At 38.4% G+C, this 22,193-nt stretch overlaps 2 protein-coding genes and 1 long non-coding RNA gene across 4 annotated transcripts in view; 2 read left to right on the top strand and 1 right to left on the bottom strand.

Annotated features, from left to right (window-relative positions):
* LOC148190229 (uncharacterized) overlaps positions 1–2,356 on the top strand; it is a 31,765-nt gene extending 29,409 nt beyond the window's left edge. Inside the window, exon 5 of the long non-coding RNA XR_015779342.1 lies at positions 2,212–2,356. This is a non-coding gene — a long non-coding RNA (uncharacterized LOC148190229). The remainder of the gene's footprint in view (positions 1–2,211) is intronic.
* A 1,620-nt stretch (positions 2,357–3,976) lies between these two features.
* h6pd (hexose-6-phosphate dehydrogenase (glucose 1-dehydrogenase)) lies at positions 3,977–19,993 on the top strand. Of its 2 annotated transcripts, none has more exons than XM_042495486.2 (5): positions 3,977–4,101; positions 12,859–13,525; positions 14,162–14,279; positions 14,774–15,043; positions 15,155–19,993. In XM_042495486.2, exons 2-5 carry the CDS (start codon positions 12,884–12,886, stop codon positions 16,495–16,497), a joined length of 2,373 nt encoding a protein of 790 aa, XP_042351420.2. In that variant the 5' UTR covers positions 3,977–4,101; positions 12,859–12,883; the 3' UTR covers positions 16,498–19,993. The 2 variants fall into 2 exon arrangements, with proteins under 2 accessions (XP_042351420.2, XP_042351412.2); XM_042495478.2 differs by lacking the exon at positions 3,977–4,101 and adding an exon at positions 10,983–11,129.
* LOC148190228 (uncharacterized) lies at positions 19,740–21,632 on the bottom strand. The gene is given in 6 exon segments (XM_088089889.1): positions 19,740–20,249; positions 20,860–20,926; positions 21,005–21,149; positions 21,151–21,297; positions 21,400–21,462; positions 21,559–21,632. Coding segments are annotated over 6 exon segments (576 nt in total). The 3' UTR covers positions 19,740–20,169.
* Positions 21,633–22,193: the final 561 nt, after the last annotated feature.

Below are 22,193 nucleotides of genomic sequence, written 5' to 3'. Positions count from 1 at the left end.
AGGAGATATGTCAGCCAAACAACCCTGACATTGTGCTTTTCACCACTGTACTTGTATTGACACAAGATGAAATCATGTACTGATAAGCTCTACACATAAACTACAACAGGAAGTAGGATTTGAAAGGTCAATACAGGTACATAAAGTCACCAAAACTGAATAAAAACCACAAGACCACATATTGTAAAGTATCTCCCAACAAAAGTAATCACACCATTAAACCTAATCCCAAACCACCATCCTTTTATGCTCCTCACAAACAGGGGGGATGTTGTGGAAGCTTCTTTATTCGTTGCTCTGTTGTCTGGACAGAAAAAGCCGTGCATTGTTTTACCCCCCTCTGTATCCTCAGCCATAAAGCTCCACATGCCGACTCTGAAAAACACTACCTCTCCTCACTGGAATTTGGGGTGGATGTCTGCTGTGTGCGGCGTAGCATTGAGGAACAAAAGGAAGAACACGCTCCGACAAGTTTTTGTCTTATGAAGGGAAGAAATGTGAGAATGTGGTTAAAAACACAGAGCATTAGTCATACAAACATAGGATAAGTCTATTTGTGGCTTCGCCCTGAGTAGTCATCGCTGCCTGCATTGGCACTGACCTCATCAAAGAGCAGTGAACGCTGCAGGTATGGACAGATATTGAGAATCCAAAAAAAGATTGTCTCACCTTTGAAATATAAAACCACCACTAATTACCATTTTCTTTGAAGTCATTTACCAAATAACCAGCTATAAACAAGCATAAAAATCAGCTTTTGTTTATCGCGCTGTATTATGTTCTCTTATTAGAGTGTAACAGGTTGTGTATTCAAATGTACCCCAGACTGAGGTCGCTGTAATCCTCCACGTCTGGCAAGTAGAAACTGGGGGGAAGAGGACTGAAAGTGAAATCTCCTTCAGTAAAGACCCGTGTTAAATGTAATGGCTGTTGGCAAAGGGGCCTAATAAAGATGACAGCACACATTCATATGCATTAGTTTGTGTGCTCAGCTTGACGAAGTCTGCCTTGTAGGCTTAACAAAGGGGAGGAAGGAAGCCAGGGGCTGTGGGGAATGCCTGGGGGTGGCGGCGGTGGCGACAATACACACACACACTTAAACACACACAGCGGCCCCTCCAGCTTGCATCCTGTGGTCTCTCAAGTCTGAAGTTATAGCAGTGACAGCTGGGCTAGCACGCTCTGCATGGGCTCATTCTCTCCTTAGCAGCCAACCCCTCCTCCTCCCCTCCACACACACACAGACACACACACTTACAGTCTGTGACTTACACACAAACAAGTGCACGCGCACACACACACACACACACACACACACACACACAGAGGATGCTCCATCCTGTTTACTGTTTACATTTCACAGTGGCCGGCCAACTTGGGAGGGCTTCACGGTGTGATGATCACAGGCATTACAGTTGTTTGTAAGGTTGCTGTGTGTGTGTGTGTGTGTGTGTTTGTGTGTAGGTGTGTAGGTGTGTAGCCCATGTAAGAATTTGGGATTTGGGATTTTTGGGAAACAGAAATATGTTATTAAGATGAAAATTTCCTTCTTTCCCAACCTTGGAAACAGCAGTTGGAAAAATAATCTTACCATCAGGTACATTCAGTTCAGCTTATCTGGAGCTTTTGATTGTATCACATGATCTTCCTCAGCAGGAGAAGTTTTCCCAGGTGTCATGGTTTTGCAAATGTATAAATTCCCATTTTTCAGAGCGGACTTCTTGGCTTAAAATTTAAAGTTCATTCTTGACTATAGAGACAGCAGCTGAGAAAGACAGCTTCAGAATAGTCACTATAATGGACATCGTGGTGTGTGTTGAGAACTGTTTATTAGGATAAAATCAATGGAGATGTGCCATGTTGTTTTTCCTACATATGTGAAAATCACTAGCTACAAAACAACAGAGGAATTACAAAAATAGATACTGAACAATAATAATGATAGAAATACAATTATAAATATGGCAACATACAGACAGAAACAGACAAACAACAAAACACACACCACAAACAATTGTTTTGATATTGTTTTGTAATGAACTTTATCATTAAATGTTCATATTTAGCTTACTAAATGTGAACACCAAAACAAGACCTTCCAGCTGGGAAAGAAAAACAAGAGTAACTCTTTGTAGTCAAGCAATTTTAAGGGTATAGCCATTTCTACATGGTGGTCTAATCATAGATACTAATTTACATTTTGTTTATTAGATGGGACCATGAAGCTGCTGAGTCGGGGTCTGTGCTATGAGGACCACAACTGTTCAGAGGAGGAAAAGGGAGGACCAGAGAGGGCGACTGGCAGTGTGGTCAACAACAATCGGATCATTATTTAGCCAAAAGGGCACCTGCTTTGTTTGAGGTAGGTCTGGAGTCAGAGGGTGATGACACGAGACAGCTGGACAATGAAGAGCAAACATGAGCTAATGTTTATCCACTCAAAGTCAGCGCTTTTGTGTTATTCTGAGGGTTTTTTTCACTTATTTTTTTTTTAATGTGGGGACATTCAGACTACAGCAGCATGTTGACATCCCAGAGGAGGACAGCTGTCATTTTTCACGTTGAGATGGAGCATTTAGAGCTGATGGTATTCGAGTGACGAGCTTTTAATAGTGAAAAGTCACCAACTCAAGTAGAAAGCAGCAATACAGCACATACACCAACAGAGGTCCCTCTTATGTGGACAAAACACTGCAGTCTGCAGCTGCCCCCAAGTGACAGGAAACAGCCAGAGACACAAGATGATAAAAGACTTAAGCAGGCAAATTATTTAACAGCATCATATATCTGCGAATTTTGATCAAATGTATTTAAATGTATGATTATCTGCTCTGTTAAAATATTGTACTTAGGTGTTAACAAATACTCTGAAACTGTAATCCTTAAAATTCAAAAAAATTAAAATTAAGATTCCCTGCAAGTGTATTCTTTAAAACTTCGCAGAAAAAGAAAAATAAGTGCTTATGCAGAATGAGCCATTTTAGAATCATATATTACTGGTTTACAGAATTTAAATGTTGCAGCAGACAAAGGCTGGGCTAATATTAAATATGTTATATTGCTGTGTTGCTTACCTTTGATGATTTATCATAAGTTATAAGTTGACTTTATTTTGCAATAAGCAAAACCTTACCTGAGTAAGTAGGCTAATTGAGGCTCACAAATGAATGTAGTGGAGTAAAAAGTGCAAAATAAAGTAAAGTACTTGAGTAAATGTACTTTTTTTTATAGAAGAAACATGGGTACAGTGACACACAGAACTGTCCGAACCAAGGGTACATACAGCCTAAATAAATAAATAGAAAAATAAGAAAAAAGTAGGCTAATATTAATGTAACTGTGGTGCCAATATGTTGTAGTTCTTGATATAAAAGAAAATCCAAATCCACCCACCTCTTCTTGTGAATGTGTAATTTTACCAATAATAATAATAATAATAATAATAATAATAATAATAATAATAATAATAATAATAACAATAATAATAATACTATTTATATTTATTTATATAGAACCTTTAAAAACTGTTATTCAGTGTTTTGACGGACAAAGCAAAGGCAGGAACTCTGGCAATAATAAAATAAACATCAACAAACATGCCAAACAGAGAAAGGTCTCGAACAGTCAAACAAAAAAGCAAGAGCAAAATGCATGTACAAAAGGTCAACAAGAATAAAGCAAATAAAAAGAATAAAAGTTATAAAACGGGCAGTTCTCAAACGTCAATTAAAGTACTAAATGAAAAAAAGTTTTTGAGAAATATGAATAAGAATATATAATATAAGAATAAATGCAATAAAAGACGACAAAAATAATACAAGAAATAAGACGGCATCACATCAGTGGGGATCAAACAAATATCAGAAGATAAAAACGGATGAATTGAAGAGATAGAAGTAAAAAATATAAATTAAAAACTTAAATTAATTGATGAGTAAATGTACTTGTAAGACCGGCATATCCAAGTCTTAGAAAACACACGTTTACATAGGTCTGTAGCTGCAGTAAATCCTCCAGCAGCGGCAGCAGCACCGTGTCACGTGACCGGCTGCAGGAAGCGTTTATTGACGGTGTGTAGTCCTTCATGGTACCACGGGGCAGGTTCGTATCCAATTAACTTCTTACCCAGGCTGTCAGCTGCTTTTACATGTGCGTTTTTGTAATGTACTTTTATGAAGAGTTTTGGTGATGTGTTTTGCAGTTGCAGATATAAGATTAAGGGGTGTGTGTTTGTACGTTAGCGGAAGTGAAGTTTGACAGCTAGCAGGTGGAATCGTTGATGTTTGATGTCTGTCGGTGTGTTTTCACCACAACACTAAACGACTACGGGGCAATGATTCGTAAATAACAACGTGTGGTCTTTGCTAAAATTGTTTAATAAATAATGTGAACGTTTTTAGAGTCCATTTACTCCCGTGTTTGAGATTACCTACGCTAACGGACGCGCACGAGGCAGGATGTTTTTTGTGTTAATGTCGTGTTTTACAACCGTTTGAGAAGCCTGACAGCGAAAGTCTCCCAAAATGTACTTTTGTTATGTTTTAGCTTCTGGTTAGCGTGACTCCAGTGACAGGAAAACACACGTTTGTCGGGAGAGCAGGATTTAGCGCAACACGTGTAAACAGGATGCGTGAAAAGAGGCTTTTGAACTGGACATGAGTGTGTGTGTGGTGTTTGAGTCAAACTGAGCTGCAGCAGCAGCACACACACACACACACACACACATACACACACACACTGTGAGGTTCACAAGTTTGTGTTATGATATTTATTAAGAATCATATTCAAGTCATTTAAGCTGATATATTCCCTTAAGAACACGTGATTATTGACAAATTTCACCAAACTTTCCTGGCACATAAAAACCGTAACACAAATATAGAATCAAATCTGTAAAGGTGATTGTAGCCAAAACTACAATGTAGGATTAAGGCCGTGTTAAAGAAAAAAAAAGTAAGAATAAAGTAGTAATTTTGAGACACACAGAGACAGGCAGGAACACAGGGACACAGACACACAGCCAGAGACACAGAAGCAAGCAGGGACAGAAGAACCGGGACAGAGCTCTCCGTGTGATTAGAAAGGAGCAGAGAAGGACAATCGCTGTTGAGTGGCACGGAGACATACGCTCCTGGTTTGAGTGGCCAGGTGACTGCTGGCAGGCAGTGACAGTTAACCAGTTAGGGCGCTTCTGCGTCCAATGATAACCTTGCAAAAGCCAGATGAGATTACCCCAAAAAGATGCCATCATTGTTTGGTGGAAGTAATAAGAGTCACACCTTTTGAACTAGGTCACAAATGCACTTGAATAGCAGGGGGAATCATTTTTAAACAAGCTGGATACAGAAGATGAATCTGGAAATGCCCTCCCTTTTTTATGCCTTTGTGCCCGCAACAGCCATGGTCAGAGGCATCATGTTTTTGGGTTTGTCCATCCATACGTACATATGTCCACCTGTCCGTCCGTCCCATTCTCATAAACACAATATCTCCAGAACGCCTTGAGGGAATTTCTTCAGATTTGGCACAAACATCCACTTAGACTCAAGGATACAGTGGTTTTAGTCAAAGGTCAAGGTCACTGTGACCTTGCATCTGACTCATTCCTGTGAACAATATCTCAACAACTCTTTAAGGGAATTACCTCAAATTTGGCAGAGACGTCCATAGGGACTCAAGGATGAACTGAATATGATTTAGTGGTCAAGGTCACTGTGACTGCACAAAACACACTTTTGGCAATTACTCAAGAACTAATTTGCTAATTATGCCCAAATTTCATACAAATGTCTAATAGAGTGACATGATGAAGTGATAACGTTCATTCATATCCAAAAGGTCAGCTCCACTATGATGTCATAATGTTCCGCAAAAACATTATTATTAATATTATTTTATTTTTATTTGATTCTTTTAACTTTTTTGGCAATTATTTAATGCTGTAACTCAGTAACAGACGGGGAGACTTGGGGCCAGGTGCTGAAGTGGTGACACTAATCTTGGGTGTCCACCTTGAAAATGAGCTGATTGTGTAGATGTACTGTGCTCCGGGTTGAAGATTTGAGTGAAGCATCCATGTTTTTGAGTTTGTAGTTACTTTGCAACAACATTCATATTTGAAATATATCTGATGTCATGGCTACATATGAGTTGTTTTTTTCAGATTTTGTTTATCCTAAATCGGTTGTTTATGTCTGTGAATTCAATATTTTTTATTAGTATGACATAAATAATAAAATGAGACAAAAAGAGGCTACATTTGCGTCTCCTCACCTTCTCACACTTATGGAGTTTCACAGACTATTTATATAAACTAAGAGGTTGAACTTTATCTCAGCTTGATTTCCATTAAAGCACAGTATTGGACGAGGAGCTGATGAGAGGTAAATTGACTGCCAAAACAAGTTTTTCCAATCTGTTCACAATAATAATAATAATGATAATGCACATCTTATTGTGTAACCATGTTTCGATTGAACAGATTATCATGATCATTGTGTTTCGTGCCCTCTGTCAGTTGGTTAGTGGGTCGGTTGGGCAGTGGAGAGCTATTGTGAATTCATGCTTGTAACTAATTATTTATCAGCATTAAAAGTCTACACATTGCATGTGTTTTAACAGTATAAGGCTTTTTATTCCAAGGACACAAATTCACAGTCATAAGTTGGAACTGAGGGCTAATGACTCGTATATCAATTCCATCAAATACCACAGGATAAAAAGTGTGTTTCCTATTTTAAAAAGTACAAATGACAGAAAAACAGTAAGTTTTCTCCCAGCCTTTAAGAGGTTATGTCTTAAGCCTATGTTCTCGAGTGCACAGCTGACAACCTACGTGGTTTGTTTACATAAGTGCACAGCTGATTGGCACAGTGGTTTATTTACATGACTTACAGAGGTGAATATTTAACGGTGTCAGTGTAGACAGAGAGACTCTTACTTACTGTGCAAACTTGGTGTTAGGCCTACATATTTGCAGAGGGAAATATTTTAACAGGCTGGAGCTGTAGAGAAGCGAAATGTGAATCTGACTCGAAGCAAAGGACACTATCGGCAGACAGCCAGTCACTCTGGCAGCCCAGCCCTTAAATATGCATCACTTTGGTTAAATAAGCATCACTTTGGGCCTTAATAAAATGTAAACAAATGAGTATTAAAAAAAAAAAAAGATTCTACAAAAATTCATGAGTGAAAACATATAGGTAGACCCTTTAGAGTTTTTGCAAGGCACCGTCACTTTGACAGAAGTTTGAAAATGTATGATTTGAGCTGGGTGATTGTCCTGAGAGAGCTGGTATATGACCCATAGATAAACCAGTATGGAGCGTGTATGTGGTGTGGGTAAGATTTTCTATGCTGATAAAAATAAAAGCAGCTTTTGACTGAGGAAGAATCATGTGTTGGAAATAACCGGGTAAATTCAGGGAAAGAAAAATGAAGTCAAAAGCTAATCAAAGCTAGTTTGAATGAAGACAGTGTCCTTTAATATGATGTGCCATTTTATTGATTACCACGGGGGAATCAGGAGAAAAAGATGAGAGAATAGCAATAACATGAACTGGGAGGTCATATTGGTGGGCTGGTGAGTACGTTTAGGTGTGTGTGTGGTGCATTAATGTGAAGGGGGATTTTCTATGGTGGTAATTATGAAGGCAGCTTGTGTTGTGACTGAGTGTTAACTATGTGTTGGCATTAACTGGATAAAATTCAGGGAAAGAGGACTGAAGTCTAACGCTGAATGAAGACAGTATCTCTTCAAATGATGTGCTACATTATTCATTATCATGGGGAAATTATCAGAAAAAGAAATAGCCTCGAGGTCAATGGAGAAAATGATGAGAAGAGCACAAGTGGTAGGCTACGTAGTTCAAAAAGAGCAATGTAACAACCAATGAAAAGAAACCTTGTTTGCAAATTTGATTTTCCAGCTGGCTTGTGTTAGGATGTCAGAAGATGTAAGAATATATGGCACTTCCAATGAAAAGAAATGAGCAGATCATGCTGATCCATCTACAGCAGGAATACTCAACTTGCTTTGATTGGCCACTTTTGCACAATGACAGCAGCCCCAATCATGTTTCTAGGATTTTAGGACTTTTCTAAGACTTAAGGATGTTTTTAGGATTTTATGACAATTTAAGGATTTTAAAACAGTCCTAGGATTTTAGGACATTTCTAGAATTTTAGGACATTCCTAGGATTTTAGGACGTTTCCGGGATATTGGGAAATTTCTAGAATTATAGGACATTTCTTGGTTTATGGGACATTTCTAGGATTTTAGTACATTCCAAGATTTTAGAATGTGTCAAGGATTTTAGGATGTTTCTCGGACTTTACGACATTTCTAGATTTGTAGGACATATCTAGGATTTTAGGACATTTCTATAATTTAAGGACATTTGTCAGATCTTAGGAGTTTTCTAGGATTTTAGGATGTTTTGGGGATTTTGGGACATTTCTAGGATTTTAGTATGTTTCACTGATGTAAAGACATTTCTCTGATTTTAGGGATGTGTCTAGGATTTTAGAATTATTTCTGGGTTTTAGGACATTTCTAGGATGTTGGGATGTTTCAAGGTTTTTAGCACATTTCGAGGATTTTAGCACATCTCTAAGATTTTAGGACTTTTCTAGGATTTCAGGATGTTTCTTGGACTTAAGGACATTTCTAGGTTTTTATAGGACAATTATAGGATTTTCTGACATTTCTAGGATTTAAGGACATTTTTCAGATTTTAGAATTTTCCTAGGATTTTAGGATTTTTGGATTTCACAACTTTTCTAGGATTTTATCCATTAGACATTCCAGACTTTTTTTTAATAACAAACTATTTTGAACAAACTATTTTTGAACCGTATGTTGAGCATGACTGATCTACAGTTTGTAATAGTGCAAACAGACATGTGGCAAGTGTTACTGTTAAGATGAAAAATAAATATTTTGACTGCAGTAATCATTAACAAAGTAAATTACACCTAAAATTCAGCTTTTGTTGAGGCAGTCAGCACTCATGAGGTGGCCTTTGCTGTTTGCGTTGTCACTGTGTAAACATGATTGTGGAATGCAGGGATTCCAGATGTTGCACTCTGTCATAAAATGAGAGTCATACTGTGGGCGTTTTGTTCGATGTGTACATTTTTCAGTCTCTCCAGAGAGAGAGGGGAAAATAAAATGCTCTGTCATTAATCAGGATATAACATCTAGGCCTTGGCTATGACTATAGCTCTATAGCTCCTTATAGGCCAATGATTCGCAGCTGCAAAAATACAATATTTCCTTGTGGCCCGACAGACCTGTACAATTATAGGGGAAACACTGGTGTTACTGTGAACTGGCCATGTTATCATTGTGTTGATTGTCAAAATGCACATGCTTGCAGAGCATGCATTGTGCATGTGGTCATTGTTTTGCTCAATACCCCTGATATGCCTCTGTGCTGGCGTCAGCCATGGCTCACAGTGTTATGTTTTTGGGTTGCACATTATCCCTCCATCCATCAGTCCTGTTCTCTTAATCTCACCACTTCTAAGCAGAGCTCCCTCTCTCTCTCTCCCTCTGTGCCAAAAATCTCCTCTGTCCCGCTGCCTGCATGTCCGCAACCTCTTGAATCAAGCGTGAAAGTCAAGAGTGCTCACTCTGCAGCAAAATTTGGAGACCAAAACATACACTGAACAGCACACTGACTAGCAAAAAACAGACAAACAAAAAAAAAAAAACTTTGAGCAATCTCAGTAGACTGAGGGTCTCTAAATGATGATTCAAATCTTCAACTTTAAAGGGGAAGCCCTACTTTCTATCATTCTGTGTCCACTCTATATTTGGAGTTTTTTTGTGGGTTTGTGAACATACATATTTTTTTTCCTCAGCAGCACTTTGTGACTCACAGGGTGGATAACTGATCTGTCTATCTGTTCAAAGCTGATCATATCAAATTTATAGATGAGAGGAGCAGCTGCTGCAAGTGAATGCAAACTTTAACCTAGCAGAATGACCGCTTAAGTTTCACTTTCACTGCGCCTGACGTTCTTCTGCTCCATGTGTACCCAGAGTACACTCTATGCTCCCACAATGTGGTGCAGTTCATAACTGAGTGCTAAATCTATTTCAACAGTGCTTCTAATGACAGTCCAGCTCAAAAAATAGAAAATGTGCTTGTGGCAGAAGTTGTTTTGATTATAGTGGACCACCACAAATATATGAATGTGATGGAAACCCTGAATTATGACAAAAACTTTACAAAAATGTCCAATTGGATAAAAGTGCAGAAGTGAAGACATTTTATATCCAAAGAATGTAATTTTGTCCCCCTTTCTACACTCCACCAATGTGCTTTCTAACCTGATCACCTACTGCAGACTGATCTGCATAGGCCTGTTGCACAAACTAAACAATCTGAGTCTCCTCAGTCTGCTCTATCAGAGTCCAATCCAATATGTGAGTCCAATTGAGCTTTGCTTTTTTATAATTGATTTACACCCCAAGGTCAACCAGAATAGGGCACCTCCTTTTCCTTTCCCAGGCGAAAATCGAGTCTCAGGTGATTGTTGTAGTGCCATGTGACCAAGCTCTCTGTACATGCTCTGTGCCCATCTGTAAAAACATTTTCTTGTGGAGACAGAATGTTTCTCACTGGAAATTATTTACAAAATTCATACATCCATTTTGTAAAAAAAAACAAACTCTTAATGCCTTTTATTAAAATCCTTCAGAGTCTTAATATTGAAAGAGTCTGGACAGACATCGATGTAAACTGCAACCACACTGGATGGCAGCGGTATACGAGCACGAGGCCATAATTTTAGTTTTCCACATTCTCCCACCCCAACTTTGTTTGTATCTAATTTCCATTTAGCTGCAGTCTTTCCTTTCTTGCTAAATAGAAGATTTTAGGTTCTAGTAAAATAATCAATGAGTTGGTGGGACATTCCCAGCACTCTTTCAACAGAGCTGTTGTTTTATAGGAAGCTCTGTGCCCCTGAGCAAAGTTCAAAGTCTACAGCTCTGCTTCACCAGTATCAACCGATCATTACGCTCATGACAATACCACGGCACTACATTGCTGGCTCTAAAGGGACTATAAAACAGCTGGAGAGAGGGACGTTGCTATTATTGTCTTTGGAGATCTGTGTAAGTTCCAATGTGCTTGAAGGTTGTATTAACTATTTCTTTACGTTCATGCATTTTAAATTCTTTATCTGTATTTATTAAGTTTAGTTGTTTTATGTTTATTAGTTTTTAATGATACAAAACAAATACAGAAGCATCTATTGCATGTGTGCATTATTTAAAATGTGAATGGGACTTTATTTCTCAGTTGTGCATTTTTGCTATGTGGCATTTATAAGGCACAGTGCAAGTATTAATCATTTTTGTGGACAGAAGAACTTATGTTTAATTTGCTTTTTATTGCAAACATTCAAAGCTGTAAAATTAGTTGATAATGAAACAAGTTGATTTCTTAATTTTTTCTTGCAATTTTTAAAGCACAAATGCCAAACATTTCTTCTAGCCTCAAAATTGTGTTGGATTGATACTTTTTTTGTCATATGTGATAAACTGAACATCTTTTGGTTTTGGACTGAAAATGATGAAAGACATGATTTACTTTATGATTTTTGTTTTTAATTTTACAGACAAAACAATCAAGAGCATAGTTCCAAGTGAAGACTTGGAAGAAATTTAATGAAAAGTATTAGGTTGATTTTATGGCCAGAGTGAAATTTTTACTATATTGATATGTATAATTCCAGTTAATAACTTTTGGCGAGAAAATTGCTGCCTTCATTTAGAGACAATTTGTCAACACACAAAATTAGTGTCACCCAGTCAGTATTCAATCAAATATCTCGTTCCCCTCTGTTTCTGAGTAAAGGTGTTGAATAGTGGCTTAAAATTGTTATTGCAGAATATCACAATGTTACAGTGAACTTGACATCTTGGATAAAAATGTAATCTCTTCATCATTTTATCTTATTAGACTTGTGTGAATTTTGTTGTAATTATCTCAAGCAGGCAAAAGCCTGTAAGGGATTATGTGTTTGGTGGTGTGTGTGCATGTGCTAATCTGTCCGTCCTTCTATCTGTCTGTAAAATCCCAATAAAATCCCATAGCAGCATAGAGAAAAAGGCATTAATGGCATTGTCAGTGTAACGGCATCCAATTTCGTCTCCTGTTGAACCCAAACATCTATAGATTAATTCCATCCCTGATATGTTATGATCCTCTTAAGTCAGGCCAGGGGTTCCCAAACTTTGCCATGCCAAGAACCTAGTGCCCCCTGGCGGCCCCCCGGGGGGTCGCGACCCCAAAAACAGTGAGTTAGGCAGATTATGAGATGAATATATCGTTGTTTTTGTCATCTTCACTGCCATCCTGACTGTAAGGGAGCCAGACACGGCTGTGGAGCCGAAAAGAATAATTCCTCTGTTTGCAGCTGCGCTTGTGCATTGCCTAGAGTGCCTAATCATCTCTGGTGGCTGCCTTGCTGCCACAATGTGCCCCCCTGGCAAAGATCTGCACTCCACTTTTTCTATAGCGCATAAATTCTGGGGTAATGGCCAAAGATGTGTTTTATGAGATCATGGCAACCTTTGACCAGCAAATTCTAATTTGTTCATCCTCGAGTCCAAATTGAAAGAAATTCCCTCTAGGCATTACTGAGATATCCTGTTTAAGAGAATGTGATGGCCACAGCTGTCACAGAGGCATAAAAGTAATAGCTGGTTGCAACCCGGCAAACTAAACTTGTTATTTTTCATGTCTGGTGTCAATCATATGTAGCTTGATATGATGTCTGAATCAGTGGTTCTCGATGATTGCTGACATGTAATGTCTCTCATTGCTGTGTTCACACAGGAGTTTGGACGGTTAGATCCAGAGCATGTTTGTGACTGTGCTCCTGCTTCTGGTCACTCTGTGTGCCCAGGGAGGAAAAGGCGAGGAGAGTGCAGAGGCACAGAGACCCGGTCATGTTTCGGTGGTGATAGTGGGAGGCACAGGTGACCTGGCAAAGAAGTACCTGTGGCAGGGCTTCTTTGAACTGTACGCTAACCAGGTTAGTGGAGGAAACACCTTTTCCTTCTATGCTGGAGGACTATCACCTGCAGATGCTGCCAAGCCTGTCTTCTTTGAGATCTTAAAGGCGGTGTCCTGCTCCAAAGATGCATCACCGGAGCGCTGTGCTCTGCTAAAAGAGCAGTTCCTGAGGCTCGCTCAGTATCGCCAGCTGAAGACTCTAGAGGACTACCAGGACCTTGCCAAGCACATCAAACAAGAGCTTCAACAAGAGGGAATAACAGAGGCAGGGAGGCTGTTCTACCTCTCAGTGCCAGCCTTTGCATACGCAGATATTGCTGATAAGATAAATAATAGTTGCAGGCCGAGCAGCGGGGCGTGGCTGAGGGTGGTGCTAGAGAAACCTTTTGGACATGACTACAGGAGCGCCCAGGTACTTGCATCTCAGCTCGGAAGCTCCTTGAAGGATGATGAAATGTACAGAATTGACCATTACCTAGGGAAGCAGGTAAGAAAATCCCACACAGTGTGTTTCTTTCACTCATGCAATTATGGAATGTAACTATGCATTTATTCAAGTACTGTACAATTTTGAGGTACTTGTACTTTACATAAGTTTTTTCTTTTTATGTCACTTTATACTTTCACTCCACTACATTTGAGAGGCAAATATTGTACTTTTTACTTCACGACATTTATCTGACAGCTTTAGTTACTTTATAAATTAAGCATTTTTAAATAAAAAAACATTAGAAGGGTTTATAAAATATCTCTTGTTCTGAATTCATTCATCAAACAGTTAATGCAGTGCAGCTGCAATGATTAGTTGATTAAACAATCGGGGGATTGACTTGAAATTATTGCCAATTATTTTGATAAACAAGTCTTTTTTTTTTTTTTAAATACACTCAAGAGTTTTCGTGGGGGGGTCTTTCTATTGTTTTTCTATAATTTGGGATTATTACTTTAACTACTTTTTCCTGAATATACCTACTTACTTTTACTTAAGTAGAATTTTCAATGCAGGACATTCATTCATAGTATTTTTTTTTAGTAAAGGAACTGAATACTTCTTCCACCACTGGACTCATGACTATGTAACTGAAATGTTTCATTTTGTGTTTTTTCTGCTTTTTTTTTAAAGGTGGTTGCAAATATTCTTCCATTCAGAGTGGAGAACAAAAAATATCTGGATCCCATCTGGAACAAGCACCACATTGAGAGAGTGGAGATCGTGATGAAAGAGACCCTTGATGTTAAAGGTGATTAGGGAGTGGCTTGTCTAACTAACGTTGCCTTGATTGGTAGTTTGTGTTATTTTGTGACTTTGGTGAATACGAACTAATAATTTAAAAACACCAGTCAAACAATAACACAAACGTATTGAGGCAGCAGCAGACCAGCAGCTCCTGTGTTCAGCAATGTAAAATTACTGCTTTTATCAATGGAGTCTGGCTGCATGAGTTGTGTGAGAGTTTATAAACGAATGCTTTAATGTAGTTTTGCTGTTGTTAAACGTGGTTGTTTATGACCTCAAATCATCAAGAATTTTCTCAGTTTTTGGATTCTTCGTTCATCATCAAGGCATACAAGAAAACCACAGTTCTCTTCACGTATTTACATAACACAGGATGAGTATTTGATATACAAAAGGTCATTTGGCAGATCAAGTATTCCTTCAAGTCTTTTGAGATATGAAAAAGTAGCAACAATTCCTAATCACATGTTCATGCCCTCTTGTCGTTTTGTCCTCAAGGTCGTATTCCATTCTATGACCAGTACGGGGTGATCCGCGATGTGCTACAGAACCACCTGACTGAGGTCATGACCCTGTTGACCATGAGGCTTCCCATGAATCTGAGCAGCAGTGAGGAAGTCCTCCAAAACAAGCTGCAGATCTTCAGTTCTCTGCTGCCCCTAGGAAAGAATCAAGCTGTGATTGGCCAGTACCAAGCGTACAAAACCGCAGTCCAGCAGGAGATGAATAAGACAAAAGATCACGTCAGTCTCACACCAACATTTGCAGGTGACAGCATTTCTTTTTAATCATTGTGATTTAAGTATTCCTAATTGTTGGAAAACACTCTATAAAACAAACACAGTTCTGGTAATAAGTGCTCCTGTTTGTGTCTTTCAGCTGTATTGGCACATATTGACGAGGCTCGGTATGAAGGTGTGCCAATCCTTCTGATCTCAGGGAAGATGTTGGATGAACGGGTAGGATATGCACGCATACTTTTCAAGAATGACGTGTTTTGTCTTCAGAACCACAACAGCGTTTACTGCAAGCCTAAACAAATAGTTTTCTACTTTGGCCATGGCAAGCTTCAATATCCAGCAATTCTTGTAAGTAAGAATTTATTCAAGCCGGTTTTGATAAACGATGAGTGGAAGGAAGTGACGGACCATAAAGATGTCAATATTCTAGGTTTGCATATTTCAGACTATTATGTGCAAACACCACGAGAGCAGAAGGAAGCCTATTCAGAACTTATTTCTCACATTTTTGCTGGACGTAAGAATAGTTTCATCAGTGCTGAACACCTGTTGGCTTCCTGGGGCTTCTGGACACCGCTGCTCAGCAGCATAGCCACCTCTTTTCCCCGCATCTACCCCGGGGGCGCAGACAATGGAGACCTGCTGGATGTCCGTGTGAAAGGGAAAGAAATCAGCTTCAGCAATGAGGTGGTGTTGATCAGTCCTGATCAGATGGGAGGATCAGCAAACGATTTCCAAGTAATGCAAGGTAAATTTCGTAGTGCTGACATGGTGTCCGCCTGGGCCGAGGAGCTGGTGGAGAGACTAGCTGAAGACATACAGGAAGCAGCGGAGGCAGCAGTGCGTGAGGCAGGTGTTTTTCATCTTGCCCTCTCCGGTGGGTCGACTCCCCTCGCTCTGTTCCACAGATTAGCCCTGCACCACTTCTCCTTCCCCTGGAGGGACACCCATGTTTGGATGGTAGACGAGCGCTGTGTACCTCTGACTGAACTGGAGTCCAACTTCCACAGTTTGCACAACCATCTACTGCAACATGTGAGGATACCCTATTACAACATCCATCCCATGCCAGTGCAGCTGAATCAGCGTCTATGTGTGGAGGAGGACGGAGGAGCACTGCTGTATGAGAAAGAGGTCAGCAAGTTGGTAAACGGCTCCAGCTTCCACTTTGTTCTGCTGGGAGTCGGCTATGACAGCCACACAGCCTCTCTGTTCCCTGGTAGTAAAGTGGATCAACTCGGGGAGAGTCTGGTGGCCCTCACTGAGAGCCCTGTCAAGCCTCACCAGCGCATGAGCCTCACTTTCAGCGCCATTAACCGAGCTCGCACAGTTGCTCTTTTAGTGATGGGCAAAGGCAAGCATGAACTGGTCACCCAGCTGAGCCGAGTGAAGGACAACCCAGACAAGTGGCCCGTCACTGGGGTGAAGCCTGCTGATGGCAGACTGGTTTGGTATATAGACTATGATGCACTTTTAGGATAGGAATTAAATTCCTAAATTTCAATCAAAAAATGTTGTTGGAGCAACTTAAACCCTTTAAAACCTGAGCAAATTGGCTTGATTTCTTTCAAAAGCATGGGAAAAGGGCAATGAGCAACAAAAAAAAAAAACAAAAGCAAGAAATTATTAAAAAGTTACAAGAAAATTACCTGAAAAAAAAAGAAAAGAAAAAGAAATTACTTCAAGAAAACACTATATATATATATATACATATATATATATATATATACATATATATATATATATATATATATATATATATATATATATATATATATATGATGACCAGTCAGGGCTCATGTCAGTCAATGCTTGTGAATTGTGGTCAAATTAGGCAGCTCTGTTAAAATATGATTCAAGATTATGTTACTGCATTTCCTGTTGCTTACCTCAAATGTGTTTAGAAACATATCTTAATGTACTGTTAAACTGAAAAAGAAAAAAAAAAATTGTGACCTAGCAACCATGCTGTAACTAGTCAAGTTAAGCACCAAGCACTGCCCACAGGCCAGACCAACTTTCTCAGTTCACGAGCAGTGATTAACATGATTGACAGCTGCATTTGAGACTTTTCGACTCTGATTGGTTGTTTTTGTTCATTTGCAGTAATACCATCAGAAGCTATACGAGTAGGCAGAGGAATATAATTTTTTTTCACAGATTATCTGTCTCATGTGCTTCTGTGTCAGTATTGTGACGGTTTCAGTACATATGACAAAAAGTTATTTTAAGAAAAGTTAAACATTACAGCTTTAATTGGACAGCTGGTTGGTGGAAAAGAAAGTATTAGCCAGCACTTAAAGGACCAGTAGTTTTACATGCTTGAGCCTATTAAGCACAAATTCCATATACTAAACTTTACAAGTGTTAAGACTATTATTTGTCCCCAAGGGGCAATTGGTTTTACCGCGGAAATAATAAGTAAAAATAAATTCATCTAAAACACAGGGCTCAGCACATAAGATAAAAGCCACACATGCATAACCACTCTTATTACATTTTATTAAAATATGCAATCACTATCAGGGAGGAATGTTGAGTATTTGCTATTTGTGGTCAAAGCTGGAGTGTGGGACTTTTACATATAAATGAACGTCTGTAAGATTCAAACCAAATAAGTTCACACAAAGCTGATTAAGCCTGTTGCTGCTACAGAAAGCTCTCTTTAAAAAGCAGTATAGCAGAGCTGTGGTGTCTGTGGTGACTTTCCTGAAACCAGCCAGAGGTAAAGGGGGCAGGAAGGGGGAGGAGACCATAGTGACAGAGCAGCAGCTATGAGCATAGCAGAAGTGTCCAAGAAATGTCTCAGGAGTGGACGTTTCGGATAAAAGAAGCTCAGTGTTCAAAGGAAGGATTGCTGGGGAGATGCTGCCAGCTCCCCTGCAGACATAAGTCATAAGCACGTCAGGAGTGTTTTTTTAAATTACTCTCATTGCCAGAGGGGGGAGACAAAGTTCTGTACTCCAGCTTTAATGGGTTAAAAACAGTGATATGGTCTTTTTTTTTCACTGAAAGCTAAAACATCATTCAAATCTTTTTCTGTGTGTGTGTGTGTGTGTGTGTGTGTGTGTGTGTGTGTGTGTGTGTGTGTGTGTGTGTGTGTGTGTGTGTGTGTGTGTGTGTGTGTGTGTGAAATGAATCTGCAGCCTTTTTTTTATAGTTTATCTATGCATGAATATGCGTGAGATGAGTGAAAATCTTGACAAATATATGAACTATACACATCTGGTGTTTACTAAGTACATGGTATGTAGCACTATATGCACATCTTGTACGATCTCAGGTGATTTTGTGAATTTGCAGATATGCAGTTTACTGTTTAACCTACAGCTCTTGATTGTATGTTTTCTATTGTTGAGTGGCGGTGACTCACTTAGAGTTTCATTAGTGACTGAAATGTGACTGGTGTCATTTATAATCGACTTTCTTTGTATGTTAAACACAGAAACACAAACATTTGTTATTGAAATGTTTCAGGTAGTTTTAAATAATTGGTGCTTCACGAATAAAAAAAAGCACATTCTAGGCTCGGGTGGTATAAACGTATTAAAGTATACGGGGGTGTGAATTTCAAAGGCAAGATTTTCAATACTGTCAACAATAACGACGCTCCACTTTATATTAAACTGATATGGAGATGTTTTATTGAGGAGATTTGAGGAGGGGTATTGTGTAATGTGTGTTGCGCACTACAAGTACTATATAGCCTGGTGAAATGTAAGGAAGGTGTGAAAAGCAGGGTCTCTCAGCATTAATGCACTGATCGTGATGCAATTAAGGACTGTAATTGATGCATTTATATTTTTAATCATGTCAATTGCCTGGTGACTTGACTGTCTTTAAGAGGCTGTACCGGGTTGAGTCTTAAAGTAAGAGTACTTATACTGTATGACACTAGACGACCTGAGGAATCCAGCGGTACCAACCATGTCATGTCTAGCTTTTCAAGAATAGGGCAGAAAAACGCTCAAAAGTTAGGATAAATTTTGGCGATGGAAAAACAGCATGGCCATTTCAAAGGGGTCCCTTGACCTATGACCTCAAAATATCTGAATGAAAATGGGTTCTGTTGGTACCCATGAGTCTCGCCTTTACAAACATGCCCACTTTATGCTAGTCCCATACAGTTTTTTGCTGTCATTTGATTCCTAATCAACACAATTTGGTGAGAAATGCTTCACCTTGACAATATGGGCTTCAAAATTGTTTTGTAATGTTATTGAGCCCAATTAACTATTGAAATTCTGTGATTAATCGCAATTTAGAAAATTCGTTTGACTGCCCTAATGAAGAGATAGATACTCCCCCACGCCTATATCTGACTCATTCACATTCCTCTTAGAAATGTCAATACCTCTGTAATCTTTAGGTGCTTTTTATACATGGAGTCCAAACAAGAGCTTTATTTACATTAACAGATTGATTAATATACTGTCTTTAAATTAGTTGAGTGTTACTGAGTTTTAGCTGTCGAGTTATTGTGCCTTTATTTCCATTTTGATGAGCAGCTGAAATGAGGAGACTTTGTCCTCCATCCTGGTGTCTTAATACAAACAACAGAATGGGTCCGTAAAGTACATTTTGAAAAAATGATAAACAGTCACTACATCAAGCATAATATCATTTCTATGCACTGCGAGGTGAGCACATAGATGCACAATGCTACCATACGATTTAGTTCCTATGTGTATTTTGATTTTCTTTCCATTACTATAATCTTCCAGTTGTTTTAGAGTTTGGTTCATTGGGTGTGATGTTACAAAGTGATTGAAAATGAGTTTTTAAGTTTTCCTACCACAATATGTTAAATGCTTTACTTTTTCATTGAGATAAATATAACCTTCAGCGCTGTGTTGATAATTACACCCTGAATCTACTGTGTAAAGCACATATTTATTATCTTTCAATGAGCGATTGCCACATGCAGCAAATGTCCATCAACAAATAAAAAGCAAGCAGCTGTACCAGTTGAGACAAACACCTGCTCTGTGATGTTTTTCTGAAGTGAGCATTAAAACATGAGAAGGATTAAGTCACTTTCCCTTTTTTTTGTTTCCCATGGTATATAAAGTTACCAGCTGCTGGTGGCATGGAAACCACATGAAATCTTAATATGTGGAGTATTGAGTGTCAACGTGGGACAGCTGGACCGCTTTATCGCTCATTGTTTCTGCCCGGGTCGGTCACCGGCTTTCTTTTAAGTAACCAGAGTCCTCCTCTCACCATGACATAACCTTGAACAGACACAAGCAGGTGTTATTCCTTTGAACTGAAATATTCAGTGTATAAATATATGGAGGACGAAAAATGACACAAGTATCAATACATTATTAAGTAAATGTAGAAATACATACAAAAATTTAAAAAAAGAAAATTAATAAATAAGTACTGAAATTTAAAAAAAAATGAAATGAATGACCAAATACATAAAGAAATGAATGCAGAGGTAGGGACCTACTATATCAATAACACATATAATAACACATTTTACAATTTTTAATTATGCATTTACCTATTTAATTCCTTATTTATTTAAATATTCATTTGTTCTTGTATCCCCCTCCCATATTTCAGTGTTTACCTGTATTTAGTCATACATACTTTCATATATTTCTTGTTTTATTTATTCTAGTGTTTATTTATAAATCTTTATATATATATATATATTTCTTAAATAAATAATAATACAAATAAATAATTAAGAAATCTAAAGAAGAAATTTATCTCTGTATTTATATTCATACATTTCTTTGTTTCTGTATATATTTATTTTTTGATACTTAAACCTTTTTTTGTCCTCCATATAAATGATCCTATGTAATATTTAAAAAAATTGTACTTCACCTGTACTGACTATAGAAGCGGCTGTTAAAATAATGGACATGTAGTAGAGCTCAGGGGTGGTTTTTGCCTGTGAAAACACATATATAGAAATCATTTTGATGCTGCAGTTTGTCTACAGAACCTCATGATAACGCTCCAGACTTACACATGCTGCAGCTGTCAGAGTCAGGATGACGGTGCATAGTCCTTGCCCACATGCTAGCAGCCCAAACAAATGATAAGAAGCCCACAAGCTCTGAGGAACTGGGTCTATCAATGTGAATATCACTGAAAAACCTGTTGAAAGAGTTATGTATATTAATATTATTTGCCAGTGTGTTATGCATTTGTTTTTTTAAATGTGTCTGATGTGATTTACCTGTAGCGATGAAGGACAAGGCAATAGAGGCTGACAGGTTGTTGAGAAGAGGCTGTCTGCAGTATCTGGAGGATTTTGGCCTTTAAACAAAACAAATGCCACAATTATTAACACCATGTTCACTCTTATACAAGTGACCCATGAGCTCTACGGCTCAATGCCATCACCCATGTCCTAGTTACCTTCCCATGACGTAGAACTGAGGAACCAGGACAAGAGCCGCAAACACTGCATTCACTATTTGACTATAAATGCAATAAAACAGCCTGCTGCAGTTAGAATTCCTGAATTAATGGTATTTTTTTCTATCATTTCAAAACAGAAACATGACTGGCACTTACAATTTTAACCTCTGATTCCTTGGTAGCCATCTGCTGCTATGATATGCCATTAAGATGAGTATGTAGAGGAACATTGATGTTCACAGTCAGGCAGACAAAAACTATGAGACTACTCCTGATGGCTGGATGCCTGATGTGCAGCTTAAGAACTGCCAACAGCTCCAACAGTAGGAGTGAGGATTGTATTTCACACAGCTCATGCACATAGACCTCTGCTGCACAGTGTATTCCCCTAAAGCCAAACATTTGCCGGTCAGAGTTATTTTTGGTCTTTGGATTTTCCTTTCAGAAACAGAAATGGAAATATATATATGTATATATTCATTTCAAAATCCCAAAATGAAAGACATGTCATTTTTAGTTTTGGGGGCCAGAAATGGGATATAAAGAATAAAAATGCTACTTAATTTAATTTCCTTTTTCTCCTATCAAAAATAAATAAATAATTAACATACCAAGAAAATAAAGACAAAAAAGCCTTCCTTTTTTTAAATTTTCTGAAACCACAAGTTGTCTTTGGTAAAAATAATGAAAATAATAATGATAATATATTTATATTTAATATATATTGTTTTTTAAAGATAAATAAACACAACTTCCTGACATGTGACAAATATGCAGAGATTTCTGCAGTT

The sequence above is a fragment of the Plectropomus leopardus genome, chromosome 2 (genome assembly GCF_026936395.1).
Source record: "Plectropomus leopardus strain MGB_pleo_1.0 chromosome 2, ASM2693639v1, whole genome shotgun sequence".
Taxonomy (NCBI): domain Eukaryota; kingdom Metazoa; phylum Chordata; class Actinopteri; order Perciformes; family Serranidae; genus Plectropomus; species Plectropomus leopardus.
This window is presented reverse-complemented; position numbering and strand designations above follow the sequence as displayed.

Excerpts from the sequence above, each read along its gene's own strand:
- h6pd (XM_042495486.2), top strand. The coding sequence starts at position 12,884 with ATGTTTGTGACTGTGCTCCTGCTTCTGGTCACTCTGTGTGCCCAGGGA. Across the intron at positions 14,280-14,773 it reads AGAGACCCTTGATGTTAAAG|GTCGTATTCCATTCTATGAC; the intron begins GTGATTAGGGAG and ends TTTGTCCTCAAG. Across the intron at positions 15,044-15,154 it reads TCTCACACCAACATTTGCAG|CTGTATTGGCACATATTGAC; the intron begins GTGACAGCATTT and ends TGTGTCTTTCAG.